This window comes from Eubalaena glacialis, chromosome 1, assembly GCF_028564815.1.
Source record: "Eubalaena glacialis isolate mEubGla1 chromosome 1, mEubGla1.1.hap2.+ XY, whole genome shotgun sequence".
NCBI classification, from domain to species: Eukaryota; Metazoa; Chordata; class Mammalia; order Artiodactyla; family Balaenidae; genus Eubalaena; species Eubalaena glacialis.
Window position 1 is genome coordinate 177,476,418 of NC_083716.1, and position 19,176 is coordinate 177,495,593.

General features: G+C 41.6%; 1 protein-coding gene across 1 annotated transcript; it reads left to right on the forward strand.

Moving 5' to 3' along the window:
- The first annotated feature begins 626 nt into the window (after positions 1-626).
- On the forward strand, positions 627-17,590 carry KLHL23 (kelch like family member 23). The gene is given in 6 exon segments (XM_061201624.1): positions 627-707; positions 709-939; positions 941-1,088; positions 1,976-3,190; positions 6,314-6,466; positions 16,929-17,590. Coding segments are annotated over 6 exon segments (2,139 nt in total). The 3' UTR covers positions 17,240-17,590.
- Positions 17,591-19,176: the final 1,586 nt, after the last annotated feature.

Consider the following 19,176-nt stretch of genomic DNA (forward strand, 5'->3'; position numbering starts at 1 on the left):
ATATTGTCTCTCAGACCATATTCTGAGAAACACACTGGGCCTCTGGTGTTCCTTTCATCCTGGTCTCCTTCCTCCCTTAAGCTGACTAGACTATAAACTCCGTGCGAGCTATGGACCATCTTTCACCACGCTATTACCAGTGCCTAGGCACTCAATAAAATCTTGCAAATGAATGAATGATAAATGAAAATATTTGATATTGGCTTTTGTAGGAACAAGAACATGAACTTTGTGGTGCAGCATATGTACGTCTTTATGTGATTGGACTGTGCCACCAGGAAGAAAGACTGGAGGCTGCTCCTTCCAGCTACTCTGTTCTAAATACTGTAACCTGAATCCTTGGCCCTGGCTCCTCTCAGTTTTTCTCAAAGCTCCGAGTTAACCCACAGTGTACACTTCAGGCCCAGGGGCTTCCCCAGCACTCCTCCAGAGTGCTCTGCTGGGGGCGGGACGGAGTTCGTGGGAAAGCGGCAACTACTTCTAGAATTTTGAAGGCAACCTGAACCCCAGACCTTTAAGTTTGCTGCATTCTCGCCAACCCCGACTCCCAATTCCACTCCACCCTTAGGGTCTGGGCTGGGGAGAGCTACTGAAAGAGGGAAAAGGGGGCCCCCCAGCTCCTATATATGGTCCTAATTCAGGACTTAGAGCGTTTGTCTAGAGAGAAAACGCTCGGCAGTGTCTGTGCGTGGGGTGGGGATGCGGGCACACGTCCCGGGAGAAGGGAAAAAGCTAGCGGCGCAGGCGGTCTCCTCGGGGAAGCCGTCCCACCTGCTGCCGGGGAGCCCGCCGGGGAGGGGCCGCAGCCAGGCGCCCGCGCGCCCACTCCGCCCCTGCCCGCAGCGCGGCCCCGCCAGCCGGGAGTTCCCGCGAGTTGCCCCGCGCCCCAGCCGCGTGGGGGGCCGTTCGGTTGGAGGCGGGGAGCAGCCGGGGCACCAAAAATAGGAGCCGCTTGTGGGCTGGAGCTGCACTAGCAGGCAGCCTCCGCCGCGCCTCTTCCAAAGATGGTCAGAGGGTCCGGAGGCGCCCCCGCCCCCGCTCGCCACTAGCCCGCGGGCCCGCAGCGCGACCCGGAGCCGCCGCCGGAGGTGAGTGCGGGGCAAGGCCAGCCGGCGGGGAGCGAGCGGGGCCGGGCGCGGGGGAGCGAGGCCAGTCCGCGGCAGAGGCGCGGAGACAATGGCCGCGCGGGCGGCGGGCCGGGCCGAGCGCGGGGCCGTCCGCGGCGCCCTCCCCACACCTGTGCGGCGTCCCGGGGTGGAGGGACGCGGGCGCCCAGCCCGGCGGCGGCGCGCGGCGCCCTCGAGGCGAGTCCCCGTGCCAGGCCCCCGGGCGGGGCGGTCTCCGGGCGGAAACGCTGGCCGGGGGCCGGGCGCGCGGCGCGCGGAAAGCCCTGCGGCAGCCGGGGAGCGGGCACGCGGATGGAGGGGCCGCCGTCCGGCCGTTTTCCTTTCCGTCCTTCCTTGAGCAGAAAGGCACAGGATTTCCCTTTTCCGAGATTTCTTCTGTCCAGTTATATTTCGATCATCCCTTTCCTGGCATCTCGATTCGACTTGAAAGGGAGACGGAACTCGGGGAAAAGGTTGAATTGGGGCCGAGCCGAGCCGGCCAAGGTCCAGCCTCGAGTGGGGTGACCTCTTGGACACTTGGTTTGCCAAGTGGGGGCTCTCTCTAGGACCGGCAACTCGGGGCAGATTTCGGAGACTGGGTGAATGGGGTAGCAAATCAATATTTCTTCTCGAAAGGACCCCTGAGCAATCCGGGGGCCTCGTATCAGACTCCGAGCTACCCTGCATTGACCATCATATAAATTATGAAATAGTGTGTCCACATTTTGCATTTGTGACAGAGTGCTGAACTTAGTCTAGTTTTGTATATTCGATGCTAATCAATCATTATAATGACAGGAATATTTAGCATTGATTATGAGGTAATGCGCACAATTGAAAACACGTTTATTGTTTCATGTTTATTGCAGCCATGGCTCTAAAAGGACAAGAAGATTATATTTACCTTTTCAAGGATTCGACGCATCCAGTGGATTTTCTGGATGCATTCAAAACATTTTACTTGGATGGATTATTTACTGATATTACCCTTCAGTGTCCTTCAGGCATAATCTTCCATTGTCACCGAGCTGTTTTAGCTGCTTGCAGCAATTATTTTAAAGCAATGTTCACAGCTGACATGAAAGAAAAATTTAAAAATAAGATAAAAATCTCTGGCATCCACCATGATATCTTGGAAGGCCTTGTAAATTATGCGTACACGTCCCAAATTGAGATAACTAAAAGAAATGTTCAAAGCCTGCTTGAAGCAGCAGATCTGCTACAGTTCCTTTCGGTAAAGAAAGCATGTGAGCAGTTTTTGGTAAGGCACTTGGATATTGATAATTGTATTGGAATGCACTCCTTTGCAGAATTTCACGTGTGTCCAGAACTAGAGAAGGAATCTCGAAGAATTCTATGCTCAAGGTTTAAGGAAGTATGGCAACAAGAAGAATTTCTGGAAATCAGCCTTGAAAAGTTTCTCTTTATCTTGTCCAGAAAGAATCTCAGTGTTTGGAAAGAAGAAGCTGTCATAGAGCCAGTTATCAAGTGGACTGCTCATGATGTAGAAAATCGAATTGAATGCCTGTATAATCTACTAAGCTATATCAACATAGATATAGATCCAGTGTATTTAAAAACAGCATTGGGCCTTCAAAGAAGCTGCCTGTTAACTGAAAATAAGATCCGATCCCTCATATACAATGCTTTGAATCCCATGCATAAAGAGATTTCTCAGAGGTCCACAGCCACAATGTATATCATTGGAGGCTATTACTGGCATCCTTTATCAGAGGTGCACGTATGGGATCCTTTGACAAATGTTTGGATCCAGGGAGCAGAAATACCAGATTACACTAGGGAGAGCTATGGTGTTACATGTTTGGGACCCAATATTTATGTAACCGGGGGTTACAGAACGGATAACATAGAAGCTCTTGACACAGTGTGGATCTATAACAGTGAAAGTGATGAATGGACAGAAGGTTTGCCAATGCTCAATGCCAGGTATTATCACTGTGCAGTCACCTTGGGTGGCTGTGTCTATGCTTTAGGTGGTTACAGAAAAGGGGCTCCAGCAGAAGAGGCCGAGTTCTATGATCCATTAAAAGAGAAATGGATTCCTATTGCAAACATGATTAAAGGTAAGTGCAGATTGTGTTCATTCTGTATTTTTTAGGTGTTTGAGGTTAGGCCAAGGGTCTCTCACTTCTCTCACAGATAACGTTGAAAAGAATTTATCACTTTGGAATGCTACCTAGGAACTATAGTGGCTTATACAAATAATGTTACACAGAATGTTCCAAGTGAAAATATAGTATAGCAGTCCCCAACTTGACTGAGAGTTATGTGATCAGAGTATGCTGCCCAAGCTAGAAAAGAAATATTATTTATATACGAAAACAGTATAATTCATTCTTCTTATTCTACAGCCTGTTTTGAATCTACATCTTGCTTTGAGTCTTAAGAATTTATATTTAAATCAAAGGCTAAATGAAGAGAGAAAGCTGGGTAGTTTTATTCATGTTTAATTTTCTTTTTTTTTGCTTGCTCTTGGCATTGAACCTTTTTGATTCTGCTTTTAAATATTCAGCTTTTTTTCCTCTCATCATCTGATCATCTGTCTTTTAAAAGGTCTTTCATTAAAACCTTGAAAGGTTTGGTCCCTATAGGGTGTAACAAATTACATTCTCTCAAAAACTAGAGACAAACACCCTCTGCTCTTTGGGATTCCAGTCTTGTCTTAGAGGGTAAAGGAGAGGGGCAGGTCCCCTACCTCCCACACGTGGCCCACACAGTGGCTATTGGATCTCAGCATCTGTCTGATAAACACTGTATTTTCTGCTGTGTTTGGTACTAGATTAGCCTTGTCTTTCTCTCCCACTGTAAAAAAAGTTAAGCTAGAATCTCACTTATTTCATTACATTTATTCATTGGTGCTGGGGAGTTGCACACAAACTGGTACGTTGTTACCAAATTTGAGTCATTTTATTCCAGATGTTTCTTCCCAGGCCTTTCTGTTTCTTTTTTAATGCTAGTGAGGGTGTGGGAATCTGACCTGGTCTGGGAATCTGACCCGGTATGATTCTTGGATGAGAACAGGAAGCCTGAGAGGCAGAATGGCCTTGTGACCAAACATGCTGCTTCTGAAGCCAAACTGCCTGGATCCAAATCCTGACTTTCACCTTACTTGCTGGTGAGCTTGGGCAAATGGTTTAATCTCCCTGTGCCCCAGTTTTGCCATCTGTACAATGGGGGTCACAATATTACATAGCTTAGTTCTGAAAGGATTAATTGAGTTTATTCATGTGAAGTGCTTAGAACAGTGTCTGGCACAGAGTAAGCACTCAGTAAGTGTTAGGCATTATAGTCATGAACATCTTATAGAAGAACATGTCAGCTTTGACAGGGCAGAAATATCTTTCATATTCAATTACAACCGCTCTCCTGCACATCTGAAGGTTGCGAAGTAGTTGACAGGATGGGAGAAGGTGGCTTAACGCCTGCTGCGATAGCTGCTCTGGTTTTTGACTCTGCCTGAGCTTGACCCCCCAGTTTACTAATTCCCCCAGTCCTCTCCCCAGGGTGGCTCTTAATGTCCTGACTCCTTTCCTACAAAAGAAACAAGGAAAGTTCAAATATTTTAGCAGCTGTTGTAAACCTGGATATATTTCTGCCTCTGTTTCTTAAGGATAAGATCACAATTTCAGTGGTTCTGCAGTTTAGAGTATATTTCTTTGAGGATTGATATGTATTACTTTACCGAAATGTTGTTAAATCATGTGTGAAACAGTGCTTCCTGAAAAGAAAGTGCTGCAATGGTGTATCCACTGTGAAGAAGGCCACACGTGTTCTTGCCTTAGCCTTGAGTGGAATGGAAGACCCTCGTATGCTGAAGTCTTTCCCTACCCGCCAGCTGGGTCTGAAATTCCAGAGTTTTATACTTTTAACTTAAGTTTTGATTCCTGATTATATCTGACCATCCCAGGGAAGGGTAACACTTCTGTCAGTTCTGTGCACTTTTTGCTAGTACTGGTTCTGATGGGTGGACTCATGCTGAACTTTAAGTTTCCCATTTGTCTCTAGAAAGGATAACACTATGTTCCCCAGTTTGTTTTATTTTGTAGCCATGAAGTGAACTAGCAGCTTTCCCTGGTAATGAGCACCGAAGTTGGGCAGAGTCAAGTTTCAAATTCATTTCCTTTTTTAGTTTACGGGTGTACAGAGAAGAAATAAATACTTGGCTGTTTAGAAAGTCCTAACTTTTTTTCCCCTCATCATAACTTCCCTGCTTATAAACTCACTCTTGTCTTGGAGTAGAAATGCACAGGGAGATTGAACTGCACCGGCCCATCTAATAGGCTAAGTAAAAAGTTGGTTGAAAGACTTAAACTGACAATTTCAACTAAAACGAGCCTCCTCATCTTTCTTCCTCACGTCTTCTTCCCCTGCTGAATCCATTTCGTCCTTATTTTTCTGTGGCATCAGTGTTTCCCAGTTTTCTGAGCTCAGGACCTCAGAATGAGTCTTGTTTGTCTTGGACGCAGTCAGTCATCAAGGCCCATCTGTTCTGCCGGTGTCTCTTACCTTGGTATCCTTCCCTCCGACTCAAGGCCCAGTCTAAAGTCAGGCCCTCAGTACTTCGCACCTGGGCCAATACCTAGCTCTTTCTGACTCTTGCCCTTCTACTCCTGTAGTCCCTCCCTTCCTCTGTTTAAAAACCTTAAAAGTCCTGCTAAATTAAGTCCATGTTTCTTACTTGGGCATCAGGATCCTTTGCCGTGTGGCTTCAGTTTACCAAGTCAGCTTTAATTCCCACACGACAGCACCAGGTGTGCCACCTGCCCTGCCCAAGTGCTGGGAATCAAACTCGGCTACGTGACATTGTCCAATAAGCACTCACCTTTCCCTCTGCCTAGGATGGCTTCCTCTCACCTGTGCCTGCCAAAGGCTACCTACCGAGGCCCAGGTCAAATTCTGCCACTGCCTGCCGTGATTCCCCTAGTCAAAGCAGTGTCTCCTTGCTCTGAATGTTCATAGGAGTTCTCTACCCTGTGTTCTAATTATTTGTGTAAATGTCTCACCCCTTTTAGAAAAAGGTGCAGGGAGCCTTTTTTTTTTTTAATTCTTCTATCCTTCATAGCATCTAGCACAATGCCTTGTATCTACTGTCAATAATAACAAAAGCAATAATAATCTTAGTCCAATATTCATTGCAAAACCGAATGAAAGAGCAATCTGAAGATGTGATTTTAATTAACACACAGGCGTGGGAAATGCTACTGCCTGTGTCTTACATGAAGTTATCTACGTCATTGGCGGCCACTGCGGATACAGAGGAAGCTGCACCTATGACAAGGTCCAGAGCTACAATTCAGATATCAATGAATGGAGCCTCATCACCTCCAGTCCACATCCAGGTAACAAATTACTGTCTCAAATAGTACATGTTGTGATGCATCTTAGCATAAGGGATGGCTAAAAATGGGCTGGAAGTAGAAAGTGCTAAATTTGTCATAGGCTACACATGGGTATAATTAAAGGCTCAAAATATTCACATGTTCATCTAACAATAATCACAATTAGCTTATTCCAACTAGATGACATCTACAAATACTTTCCCTGATGTCTTTACATGACACATATTTTAAGCCTGTGTGGTTAAAAGAATTAGTTTGTTCTTAAATTTTTTTTACTGAGATTCTTTTTTTGTGTTTCCTATTCCTTAGTTATATGCTTTCTTTCATTTACTACATGCATTATATAAAACACAATTTTTATTAACAGTTAAAAACCACTAGTCTATGAAATAGTTGGGAAGGATACCTGTTGATTCAGTTCAGCAGGAAATGATTTTTTTTTTTTTTTTAGAAGCATGTTCTTTCTGGGTTTCAATAGCTATTAAGCACTTACTCCTGTGATGTGCAGGGCCCTGTGTTGGCCTTAACAGTTGTCTACCCACAAAGAATGGCCTACCTTCTGTGGTGTCCTTTGTTCTTTGACTTGTCTCTTTGGGTAGAGCTCAGGGGGAAGGATAAACCTGTTACAGTTACCTGGTTAAGGTTAAGCCATCTGATTAAGGTTTTTTTCATTAGGAAAGATTCATATCACCATATCACCATACTACTTTGAATCATTTTCCATATAGCATCCGGCTTTTGTGTGAGTCACTGGAGAGCATAGTTGGAATTCACGAGCTTGAACCATCTGAGAATAATGATAGCTAACCTTCTTGAGCACTTTCCATAGGTCAGGTACTGACTGAGCACTTTGCACGTAATATTACCTTAAATTCTAACTACAATCCTGTGAGTAAGTATTGTTTACCCCTGTTTTACATATTTGTAAAGGCTTAGAAAGGATAAGTAGCTTAGCTTTGCCAAGGTCACACAGTTTGGAAGTGGTGGATCAGGATTCAAAGTCAGGCAGTTTGATTGCATTGACCTGTGCTATAACCGATAAGCAATCTGCCTCTCCATAAGGGAACAGGCTCTCCTACTCTTGACCTATGCAGCTAGTTCCACCATACATCATATATGTCATCTCACAGTTCAGGGGGAGCACACCTGAATCTGGTGCTGTGTCTCCATATACCACAGGACTTACACAAGGAGGGACTTCAGCCATACGCTGTCCTGGCTCTGAAGACATCTTGGAGGTAGACTTTCGTCTCCTAGTAGTTCAGATGTATTATCCCAGACTCCCCACAACTTTCTGTGATAACTAATGAAATTATAATAGAAAATAATAATAACTGTCATACTGAGTACAGGCATACCTTGTTTTATTGTGCTTTGCTTTATTGTACTTTGCAGATATTGCATTTTTTACAAATTGAAGGTTTGTGGCAGCCCTGCCTTGAGAATTCTATCGGTGCCATTTTTCCAACAGCATTTGCTCACTTTGTGTCTTGTCACATTTTGGTTATTCTCACAGTCTTTCAAACTTTTTCATTATTATTACATTTGTTACCGTAATCTGTGATCAGTGATCTTTGATGTTCTATTGTAATTGAATTGGCATTTTTTAGCAATAAAATATTTTGAAATTACGGTATATTCATTGTTTTTCTAGACATAAAAATATGCTATTACACACTTAATAGACTACAGTATAGTATAAACATAACTTTTTTTTTGAATTTTTTTTTAAATTAATTAATTAATTTATTTATGGCTGTGTTGGGTCTTCGTTTCTGTGCGAGGGCTTTCTCTAGTTGTGGTGAGCGGGGGCCACTCCTCATCGCGGTGCGCGGGCCCCTCACTCTCACGGCCTCTCTTGTTGCGGAGCACAGGCTCCAGATGCGCAGGCTCAGTAGTTGTGGCTCACGGGCCCAGCCGCTCCGCAGCATGTGGGATCCTCGCAGACCAGGGCTCGAACCCGTGTCCTCTGCATTGGCAGGCAGATTCTCAACCACTGCGCCACCAGGGAAACCCCTAAACATAACTTTTATATGCCCTGGAAAAGAAAAAAATTTGTGTGACGCTTCATTGTGATATTCACTTTATTACTGTGCTCTGGAACCCAACCTGCGATATCGTCAAGGTATGCCTGTAATAGGTAACATTTATTCAATAAGTATGTACCAGGCACTAACTATTCCAATACTTTTATCTGTATTAATCCTTTGAAACCTCACAGCAATTCTGTGAGCTAGGTACTGCTACTATTTTGTAGTTCACTGAGGCACACAGAGAGTGAATATATTGCCCAAGGTCAGCTAGCTAGGGCTTGTTGTGAGATTCAAATCCAGGCAGTCTGGCTGGGAGCTCATGCTCTTAACAACTACACTGTTACTTCATTTGATCCTCATGTTAACCTTATGAGTTAGATACTTCCCTGACTTATCTTTACAGAGAAAATCCAACATATGAAAAGTCAGATTAACAAATCAGAGGGCAGTTGTTTACATTACAAACTTAATTTATATTTCATAAAGAGATTCCTTTAAAAATAAACGTCTTGAGGGACTTCTCTGGTGGCGCAGTGGTTAAGAATCCACCTGCCAATGCAGGGGACATGGGTTCGATCCCTGGTCCGGGAAGATCCCACATGCCGCGGAGCAACTAAGCCCGTGTGCCACAACTACTGAGCCTGTGCTCTAGAGCCCGCAAGCCACAACTACTGAAGCCCGCGCGCTTAGAGCCCATGCTCCGCAACAAGAGAAGCCCGCACTCACTGCAACTAGAGAAAGCCCGTGCACAGCAATGAAGACCCAACGCGGCCAAAAATAAAGTAAGTAAATTAATTAATTTTAAAATAAATATAGAAATAAAGGTCTCATAACATACTTAAATTGGGTATAGCTTGTTAACTGCTTGAAAGAGAGTTTAAAAGGTAGTGAGACTTAAGCCAAAGTATGTAAAGCCATGGCGAATCAAAAAATCAATCAGAAATGAATATTACAATTCCATATGGAGCATTTTGATTCACATTGGACATTTTCCTGACATAATGTGAGAAACGAAGTTATCAAATTAGCACCCTACGTGGTATCTTCTATTTGGCTCTCACAGTGTTCAAAATATTTTTTAACTGGCTTGTTACCAATATTTAAAATTCAGGAGATTTCAAATAAAAATCATGATTTCTGGCCTTTAGAAAAATTGCAAGATCTGGCAACCTTGGATCATATTCCTTCCTGGCAACAATTATTGGTGCCAAGTAGTGGCTGTTCCCTTTAGATGAGGCTTATGTGCTCCATTTCACCACAGTCTCTTCCATTCTCATCACATCATAGACTTGGGAGGCCCGTGCTGCTGTTTTTCTTACCCCTAGCCTGGTTCATTCAGCTAGTCTGTTACCTCCTTGGTAACAGGCATTTGGACCTACATCCTCTGAATTATAGCAAGTTAAGCCTCTTATGCATTTTAGGAGCACCTCCTGAAGAATGTAAAATGTCAGTCTTGAGTCTACCTTATAGATATGTAGCTTAGACCACAAAGAAATGACTACTGTTATTTTTAAAAGGTAATCTAAATGTTACCTTTTTTCTTAATGCTTTTAAGGGTGGTTGCTTTGTATAGTTGAAAAACAGGGGACTATAATCCTATTAAATTCAAGATAACATTTATTGAGACCTTACCTTGGGAAAGATACCATTCTATCGACAGTTATTACGTAAGACACAAAGATGATTAATTTTACTACCACAGGAACTCAGTATCTAGTAGTAAATACACATACATAACAGGAATACAAGACAGTCTTACAAAATAAGTGCTACTGAAATTGAGGGTAGAGAGAGCTTCAGTCTAATTAAGGGGACTCTGACAATCTTAGAAGGCTTCCAGGCCTAGGCTGTTATGATTTGGGCCGTAAGGAATAGCTACAATTAAGGAAGGTAGTTTTTGAGAAAGAGCGTTCTGGCAGAAAGTTAGCCAGTGAAGGAAGGCTGAAGGGAAATTTCCAGGTTCATTCCAGTTCCTGGGAGTAAAAGTATATTAATGAGATGCAAGAGGGTAGGATGAGAGACTGGATGGGAGAGTTCAGTTGAAGAGCATGTCATGGAGGGCTTTGAATGGCAGCCTGGAGAATTTTTAAAATAGAGAGCTTAAAGTTTTCAGAGCAAGAGAATGATGTGTGATCAGTTCTAGCTTCAAGAAAAGAACTCCTTTGAGAATAGACTGGGAAAAAGATGGCAGGGAGATCTGCTAAAGCTCTTGTAATAAACCAGGTGAGAAATACTGAAAGCCTGAAGTGGTAGGAGTAGAAAACAGGCAGGTGCGAGGAATGTTACAGATTCACCATTGATTGAATGGTAGTGATCGCTCCCTTGGGTGATTGGACATTGGCGATGAGGACGAGAAAGGAATTGACAGTCATTCCAGGCTCTCTGGCTGATTGACTAGGAGCACTGAAGTAGCAACCAGTGGGAAGGGAGAAGAGGAGAGATGATGAACTCAGTTTTGTAGTGAAATGTCAAGGACCAGTTAGATAACTCAGAAGAGCTGTCCAGCAAGCGATGGGAAGTGTGGTTCTGCAGGAGGAAGAATGCAGCTAAATGCAGAGATCTGTGAGTTGTTTGCTTAGAGATGATGACTATGTGTGGAGGTGAATGAGATGCCTTGGGAGGTTGGGACCAACAACACAGTAGTGAGCAGAATCTTGGGAAACAGCATTAGTTAAAGGATGAGCTGAGGAAGAAGAGTGCATGAAGAACCCGGGAGAAGCAGTAAGTGATAGAGAGGGAAAATCCGTGGAGAGCTGTGTCCAGTGGGAAAAACGTTCTCTCCTGGCTTTGCTATTTATTCACTTGTGTAATCTTGGGCAGCAGCTTAAGCTCTTGGATCTTACTTTCCAGCAAAATAAGGAAGTTAGATTAGATAAGCTTTACAGGTCTTTTCAGTGAGAAAAAAATCTTAGGTAAAAATCTTAAAGTATTTCAATGGATATTGAATACCTGAAAATATTGTGGTTGTCTCTGAATCCCTGCATGGCTTTGTTCCTATCACTCATGTAACACTGAATACAGACTGCCATGTATTTATAGTGCATATTTGTGTGTAAACTCTTTTGAGCCATGACAGATGGTGCTATCCCTCATGCTTGGTTTGAAATTTTTCATTCATTCATTTGTCCAACAGATATTTGCTGAGGGCTTCCTGCTTGCTATGTACAGTGCTAGGAGCTCAATAAACAAGACACAGTCCCTTAGCCTCAGTAGCTTCATAGAGTGACCAACAAGAAAAAAGGCAGTTATAGCTGAGGAAGTTTCCATCAACTATAACAGAACATTATGTTGCATTTGGGTAACAGGGGAAAAACTACCAGGAATTTATTTATTTATTTGTTTGTTTGTTTGTTTGTTTATGGCTGCGTTGGTTCTTCATTGCTGCACACAGACTTTCTCTAGTTGCGGTGAGCGGGGGCTGCTCTTCATTGCAGTGCGCGGGCTTGTCATTGCAGTGGCGTCTCTTTCTGTGGAACACGGGCTGTAGGCATGCGGGCTCAGTAGTTGTAGCACGCGGGCTCAGTAGTTGTGGCTTGCGGGCTTAGTTGCTCCACAGCATGTGGTATGTTCCTGGACCAGGGATGGAACCCGTGTCCCCTGCAATGGCAGGCGGATTCTTAACCACTGTGCCACCAGAGAAGCCCACTTTATTTATTTTTGTGCTTTTTAAAAATTGAGATATAGTTTATGTACAATATTATATAAGTTTTAGGTGTACAGCATAGTGATTTATAATTTTTAAATTTTTTTATAGTTAAAATATTTTATACTCTATAGTTATTACAAAGTATAGGCTATATTCCCTGTGCTGTACAATAAATTCTTGTAGCCTATTCATTTTATACATAATAGTTTGTACCTCTTAGTCCCCTACCCTTATCTTGCCCCTCTCCCACTCCCCTCTCCCCACTGGTAACCACTAGTTTTTTCTCTATATCTGTGAGTCTATTTCTTTTTTGTTATATGAACTAGCTTGTTTTATTTTTTAGATTCCACATATAAGTGATACCATGCAGTATTTGTCTTTCTCTGTCTGACTTATTTCACTTAGCATAATACCCTCCAAGTCCATCCATGTTGTTGCAAATGGCAAAATTTTCTTTCTTTTTTATGGCTGAGTAGTATTCCATTATGTGTGTGTGTATATTATATATATATCACATCTTTTTTATCTGTTCATCTGGGTTTTTTTGGCTTTATCATTTTAAAAAAATTTATTTGTTTATTGGAGTATAGTTGATTTACAATGTTGTGTTTCAGGTGTGTAGCAAAGTGAATCAGATACATATACATATATCCACTCTTTTTTAGATTCTTTTCCCATATAGGCCATTACAGAGTATTGAGTAGAGTTCCCTGTGCTATATAGTAGGTCTTATTAGTTATCTGTTTTACACATAGTAGTGTGTATATGTCAATCCCAATATCCCAACTTATCCCTCCCCCTCTTGCCCCCTGGTAACCATAAGTTTGTTTTCTACTCTGTAACTCTATTTCTGTTTTGTAGATAATTTCATTTGTACCCTTTTTTAAGATTCCATATATAAGCAATATCATATAATATTCATCATTCTCTGACTTACTTCACTCAGTATGACAATCTCTAGGTCCATCCATGTTGCTGCAAATGAATTATTTTGTTCTTTGTTATGGCTAATATTCCACTGTATATACGTACCATATATTCTTTATCTATTCCTCTGTTGATGGACATTTAGGTTGCTTCCATGTCCTGGCTATTGTAAATAATGCTGCAGTGTACATTGGGGTGCATGTATCTTTTTGAATTATGGTTTTCTCTGGGTATATGCCCAGTAGTGGGATTGCTGGGTCATACGGTAGTTATATTTTTAGTTTTCTAAGGAACCTCCATACTGTTCTCCATATTGGTTGTATCAATTTACATTCCCACCAATAGTGCATGAGGGTTCTCTTTTCTCCACACCCTCTCCAGCATTTATTGTTTCTAGATTTTTTGATGATGGCCATTCTGACCAGTGTGAGGTGATACCTCATTGTAGTTTTGATTTCCATTTCTCTAATAATTAGTGATTTTGAGCATCTTTTCATGTATTTGTTGGCGATTTATATGTCTTCTTTAGAGAAATGTCTGTTTAGGTCTTCTGCCCATTTTTTGATTGGATTGTTTGTTTTTTTTTGATATTGAGCTGCCTGAGCTGTTTGTATATTTTGGAGATTGATCCTTTGTCAGTTGCTTCATTTGCAAATATCTTCTCCGATTCTGAGGGTTGTCTTTTCATCTTGTTTATGGTTTCCTTTGCTGTGCAAACGCTTTTAAGTTTAATTAGGTCCCATTTGTTTATTTTTGTTTTTTATTCTCATTACTCTAAGTGGTAGATCGAAAAAGACCTTGCTGTGATTTATGTCAAAGAGTGTTCTGCCTGTCTTTTCCTCTAAGAGTTTTATAGTATCTGGCCTTACATTTAGGTCTTTAATCCATTTTGAGTTTATTTTTGTATATGGTGTGAGGCAATGTTCTAATTTCATTCTTCTCCATGTAGCTGTCTAGGTTTCCCAGCACCACTTGTTGAAGAGACTTTCTTTTCTCCATTGTATATTCTTGCCTCCTTTGTCATAGATTAATTGATCATGAGGATACAGCATTAATATACAGAAATCTGTTGGATTTCTATATGCTAACAATGAACTATCAGAAAGAGAAATTAAAGAAACAATCCCATTTACCATTGCATCAAAAAGAATAAAATACGTGGGACTAAACCTTCCTAAGGAGGTAAAGACCTGTGCTCGGCAAACTGTAAGACACTGATGAAAGAAATTGAAGATGCTACAAACAGATGGAAAGACATACTGTGTTCATGGATTGGAAGAATTAATATTGTTAAAATGACCACACTACCCTAAGGCAATCTACAGATTCAGTGCAATCCCTATCAAAATACCAAGGGTAGGGCTTCCCTGGTGGCGCAGTGGTTAAGAATCTGCCTGCCAATGCAGGAGACACGGGTTCGAGCCCTGGTCCGGGAAGATCCCACATGCCGCGGAGCAGCTAAGCCTGTGTGTCACAACTACTGAGCCTGCACTCGAGCCCGCAAGCCACAACTACTGAGCCCGTGTGCTGCAACTACTGAAATGCCCTATATAGCCTGTGCTCTGCAACAAGAGAAGCCACCACAAGAAGAAGCCTGCGCACCACAACGAAGAGTAGCCCCCGCTCACCACAACTAGAGAAAGCCCGCGCTCAGCAACGAAGACCCAACGCAGCCAAAAATAAATAAAATTAATTAATTAAAAAAATACCAAGGGTATTTTTCACAGAACTAGAAAAAATAATTTTAAAATTTGTGTGGAAGCACAAAAGACCCCGAATAGCCAAAACAGTCTTGAAAAAGAAGAACAGAGCTGGAGGAATCGCTGACTTTAGACTATACTACACAACTACTGTAATCAAAACAGTATGGTACTGGCACAAAAACAGACACGTAGATCAATGGAACAGAATAGAGAGCCCAGGAGTCACTTTATTTTAAACATTTTTACTGCTATAGAAAGATTGAGATACTTCTGTTAACATAAGAGTTGCAAATTGAGGATTTTTTGTGAGATTTGAATAATTTAAGAAAAGCTTAATAAGCTCATTGTTGAATCATTTATACCAACTGATAAAAGTTTTGAATCATCATTAATTTTCACAATAACCATTTGACAGAATGACTCATAATTTATATAAACAAACAATGTGTCACAAGTACTCAAAAACAACTAAATCCTATAAAAATTCTGCATGTGTGTAACTGAAAGGTAATAAATGGGTTTTCAGAGGTAGGAGAATTCTTTTTTTCTTGGATGTCAGAAACCAGAGAACAACAGTATGTGGACTCAAAGCAGAAATACCAGTCTTCTCAGATTTTTCCTTAGGCTTTGAAACCTAAATAGTAAGAACTTTACTGATAAGAATTTGTCTTCCCTACTTAAAGGGGAAATCACATTTCTGATTGTACATTCTTTCTTTCTAAAGAAGGCCTTATAAGCTTTTCTTCCACGAAGTAATGGGAGCGCATATTTGGGCACAGAGGGTACAAGGTACAATTCATTCATTGATTCAACAAACTTTTATTGAGTCCTTACAAGATGCCAGACACTTGCCATCCTTCACTTGGGAGAGGAGTGGTGGGCAGGACACAGTTCCTGCACTGTCAGAAGGAAGAGAGAGACTGTAAACAGGAACCACATCGGATCATGAGAAGAGCTACAGAGAGAATTAAAATAGGGTGATGTGGTAGAGATGCCTGACCGGCTCCTTCAGGTTGGATGATCTGGGAAGGCCCTCTGAGGAGGTGAGAGTAAGATGAGACCCGAATGACATGGAGAAGGCAGCTGTGCAAGAACCTGGGAAAAGAAGGTGTTCCAGACAGATGGAACAGCTCAGCAATGGCAAGCTAAATCTTCATTTATTCGCTGTAGTATTAGTGCCACTGACAACTCCTGCTCTTTCTTCAGGTCTGCAGCTAGAAGTATTTAAGTGTAATCTAATGGTTGATACTTCCAGAGAAAGAACTCACAGGCTGGGAGCGATATTAGAACTGAGGGCGTGGAAGAAACAGGGCTGGGACTAGGGTCAGGCAAGTGAGACCCTTGAGGCACAGAACTGAAGGAGTTGCTCGGAAGTGGAAGAGTCTCCTCCTGTTTTGTGCTCTGGGCACCTCACTTGCCTTACCCTAGTCACAGCCCTGGGAAGAAGGGAGAGGAAGTGAAGTTGCCAAAGATCCTGGTGCCTTGAAGAGCCAGCAGGTTTGGATGTGGAGGGGGAGATAAAATGGAAAAAATTAAAACGGCCTGGAAAGCTGACCCCCAAGAGGTGGACTCCCAGCCCCAGGACGCAGACCTCACACGGCAACCCTCGGCCTTTGAGCACCTTCCACAGCTTCTTAAGGTCACAGACTGTAGTTCCCCACTAAACTGGCTTGTATTTCTCTAACTTCTTGTGTCTTTAACTTGACCAGCAGTGTGAGAGAGGCAAGCGCCTGTGGCAGCAGATACTGTACAGGGTTAGCTGCTAACACCCGAAGGACCCTACACCAGTTACCTGGGACGTCTTCATGGCAGAGGGACTCTGCTGCTACCACCTTTTACACATAGGCGTAGAGAAAAAGGTGCCTGTGCTGGCAAGTTCCCGGAAGGGTAGTGGTCGGAGGATGAGTTCCTCCCGGCATCCTGCAAAGCCAGTTTAGGGATAACCTGAAAGACAGTGGCAGGAATAGGTCATCTGAGTCTGGTGATTGGGAGTGGATTTTAAGGCTCCGTGTTGTGGTAGTATGTGCTGGAATCAAAATGTCACAGCTACTCTATTTTTGTATGCTAAATTGTAAAGCATTATTATATCACCACCCTAAGGTATCTCTTTTGTTTGTTATCCTAATAGAAATATGCTTTTTTCTTTTTAATAGAATATGGATTATGTTCAGTTCCATTTGAAAATAAGCTCTATCTAGTTGGTGGACAAACTACAATCACAGAATGCTATGACCCTGAACAGAATGAATGGAGAGAGATCGCTCCCATGATGGAAAGGAGAATGGAGTGTGGTGCCGTCATCATGAATGGATGTATTTATGTCACTGGGGGGTATTCCTACTCAAAGGGGACATATCTTCAGAGCATTGAGAAATATGATCCAGATCTTAATAAGTGGGAAATCGTGGGTAATCTTCCAAGTGCCATGCGGTCCCACGGGTGTGTTTGTGTGTATAATGTTTGATTAAGTCCCTAGAAATGACCAAGTAATCACTGTTTCAGGGTGTAATGAAAAAGAATGTAGGGTTTGGAGTGTCTTACTTGTTATTGTGGCCTGGCACACGTTAGGTAAATTCTCATGCCTAACCCCCACTCTGCACCCCAACCCTGTGATTAATGGTCAAGAAACATCTTATGTATATTTACAGTTGAATCAGTGGGGTTACTACCTTTAATCTCTGCTCATCAAAGGTGATCTGGAATGCTGGACACTTGGTAAAAGGCGAAACGTCTTTGCAGTGAATTTTTTTCTCCTGGTAGCATCAACACTGGGTGTAGGTCAAAATCATTCTGTGGAGTGAAATATTTCTTATGACAGTGTAATAGTGTACATTAATGTAATGTAATAGTGTACATTAAGGTTCCATTTAGCTAACAAGGAATTTGAAATATAAAGAGGGAAGATTCTCTACCTCTACAAAATCAATACTTAAAAATTTTTTTTTACCTTAGAATTATTTAGAATGGACTTAAGTCTAGTGTTTTTCCTTTGTAGTGTATATTATTTATAGTTATGATTCTTTTATTTACTGACTACCAGAGATATACAAGATGTTGTGCAAAAGATTATTACTATTCAGAGTTTACAAACTAAATTTAAAAGAATGGAAAATCTGAAAAATTGCAGAGGAAAGAGTTGAATATTTGTTGATCCTAAGAGCTATTTTTAATTTTCAGCTTTGATGTAAATTGCTAGTTTAGGTGTCTTTAAGCATATCAGAAAATCCTCTTTATTCATAAGTATAGGTACCTGTCTGCATGTGAAATTGAAATTTAGAGCCAGAAAGCATGTAGAACATTGTGACATAGTAGAAAATACATTGATGAGAAGAAATTTGAATTCATTTTCCACTAACTAGATTTTGTGACTTGGATTGAGTCACCTAACCTCAATTAGAACTTCCCTTCCCATGTACACTGGCTCTTTGGGTGATAGATGTGCCTAGATATGGATCCCCACAGCTCTTGGGGTAGCCAGAGGTGGCCTGGGTGGCTGAAGCTTCGGGGCCAGAAACATCTTTGTCCATTTTCTCCAGTGTGCCTACCATATCACTTTCCATGTGTGCCGTAACTTGAGAAAAGTTAAGAAGCGTAGCTTAAGTTAACTCATCTAAACTTTTAGTAATCTGTTAGATCACCTACCCACACTCTTCATTTTTTAAGAGACAAAAATTATTTTTAACTTTAAGTATGTAAGTGTAAAACTACCTAATTTTTCTGAGTTATTTTTAAATTTTAGAAAGAACCTGTTTAATACATTCGTTTAAGAAGGCATTTTAAACAGATACAACCCTTTGGGAACACAATATGGCACTACATAGAAAGCCATAAAAATGACCGTATCTTTTCCTCATAAATTCTACTCCTTGATTTGTAACCTAAAGAATAACGTACAAACAAAACAAACAAAGGTAAATGCATGAGGTTGTTTATGTCTGCATTATTTACAATAGCGAAAAATTGGAAATAATCTAAATGGCAAAGAAGAAAGTGGGCTAATAAAAAGAGTGAAGCCTTATACTGCCATTAAAAAAATTGGAAGACTGTAGAAACATGGGCATGTCTGTGATATGGTAAGTAAAATAAGCACAATATAAAATGGTAAGAACACTATCATTGTGTCTGTAAAATCTTTATGCATGTGGAAAGTAATATGCAGAAGTGAAATTCATTGTGTTAGTGTAGGGGGATATGGAATGATTTTTAAATTATTTAAATGTTTTCCTTTAATATTACTTTGTATTTTCAATAAAAATAAATAAATCACTGCATACGTGGTAAAGCTGCTTGAATTTGGGCCAGTTGAACTGAAGGACAATTGAGTTTCTGAATTAGTGAAACAACTGAATTACAGAGTATTTCAATCTGTACTTGAATTACAGGATATTTTATTGCTCTCAA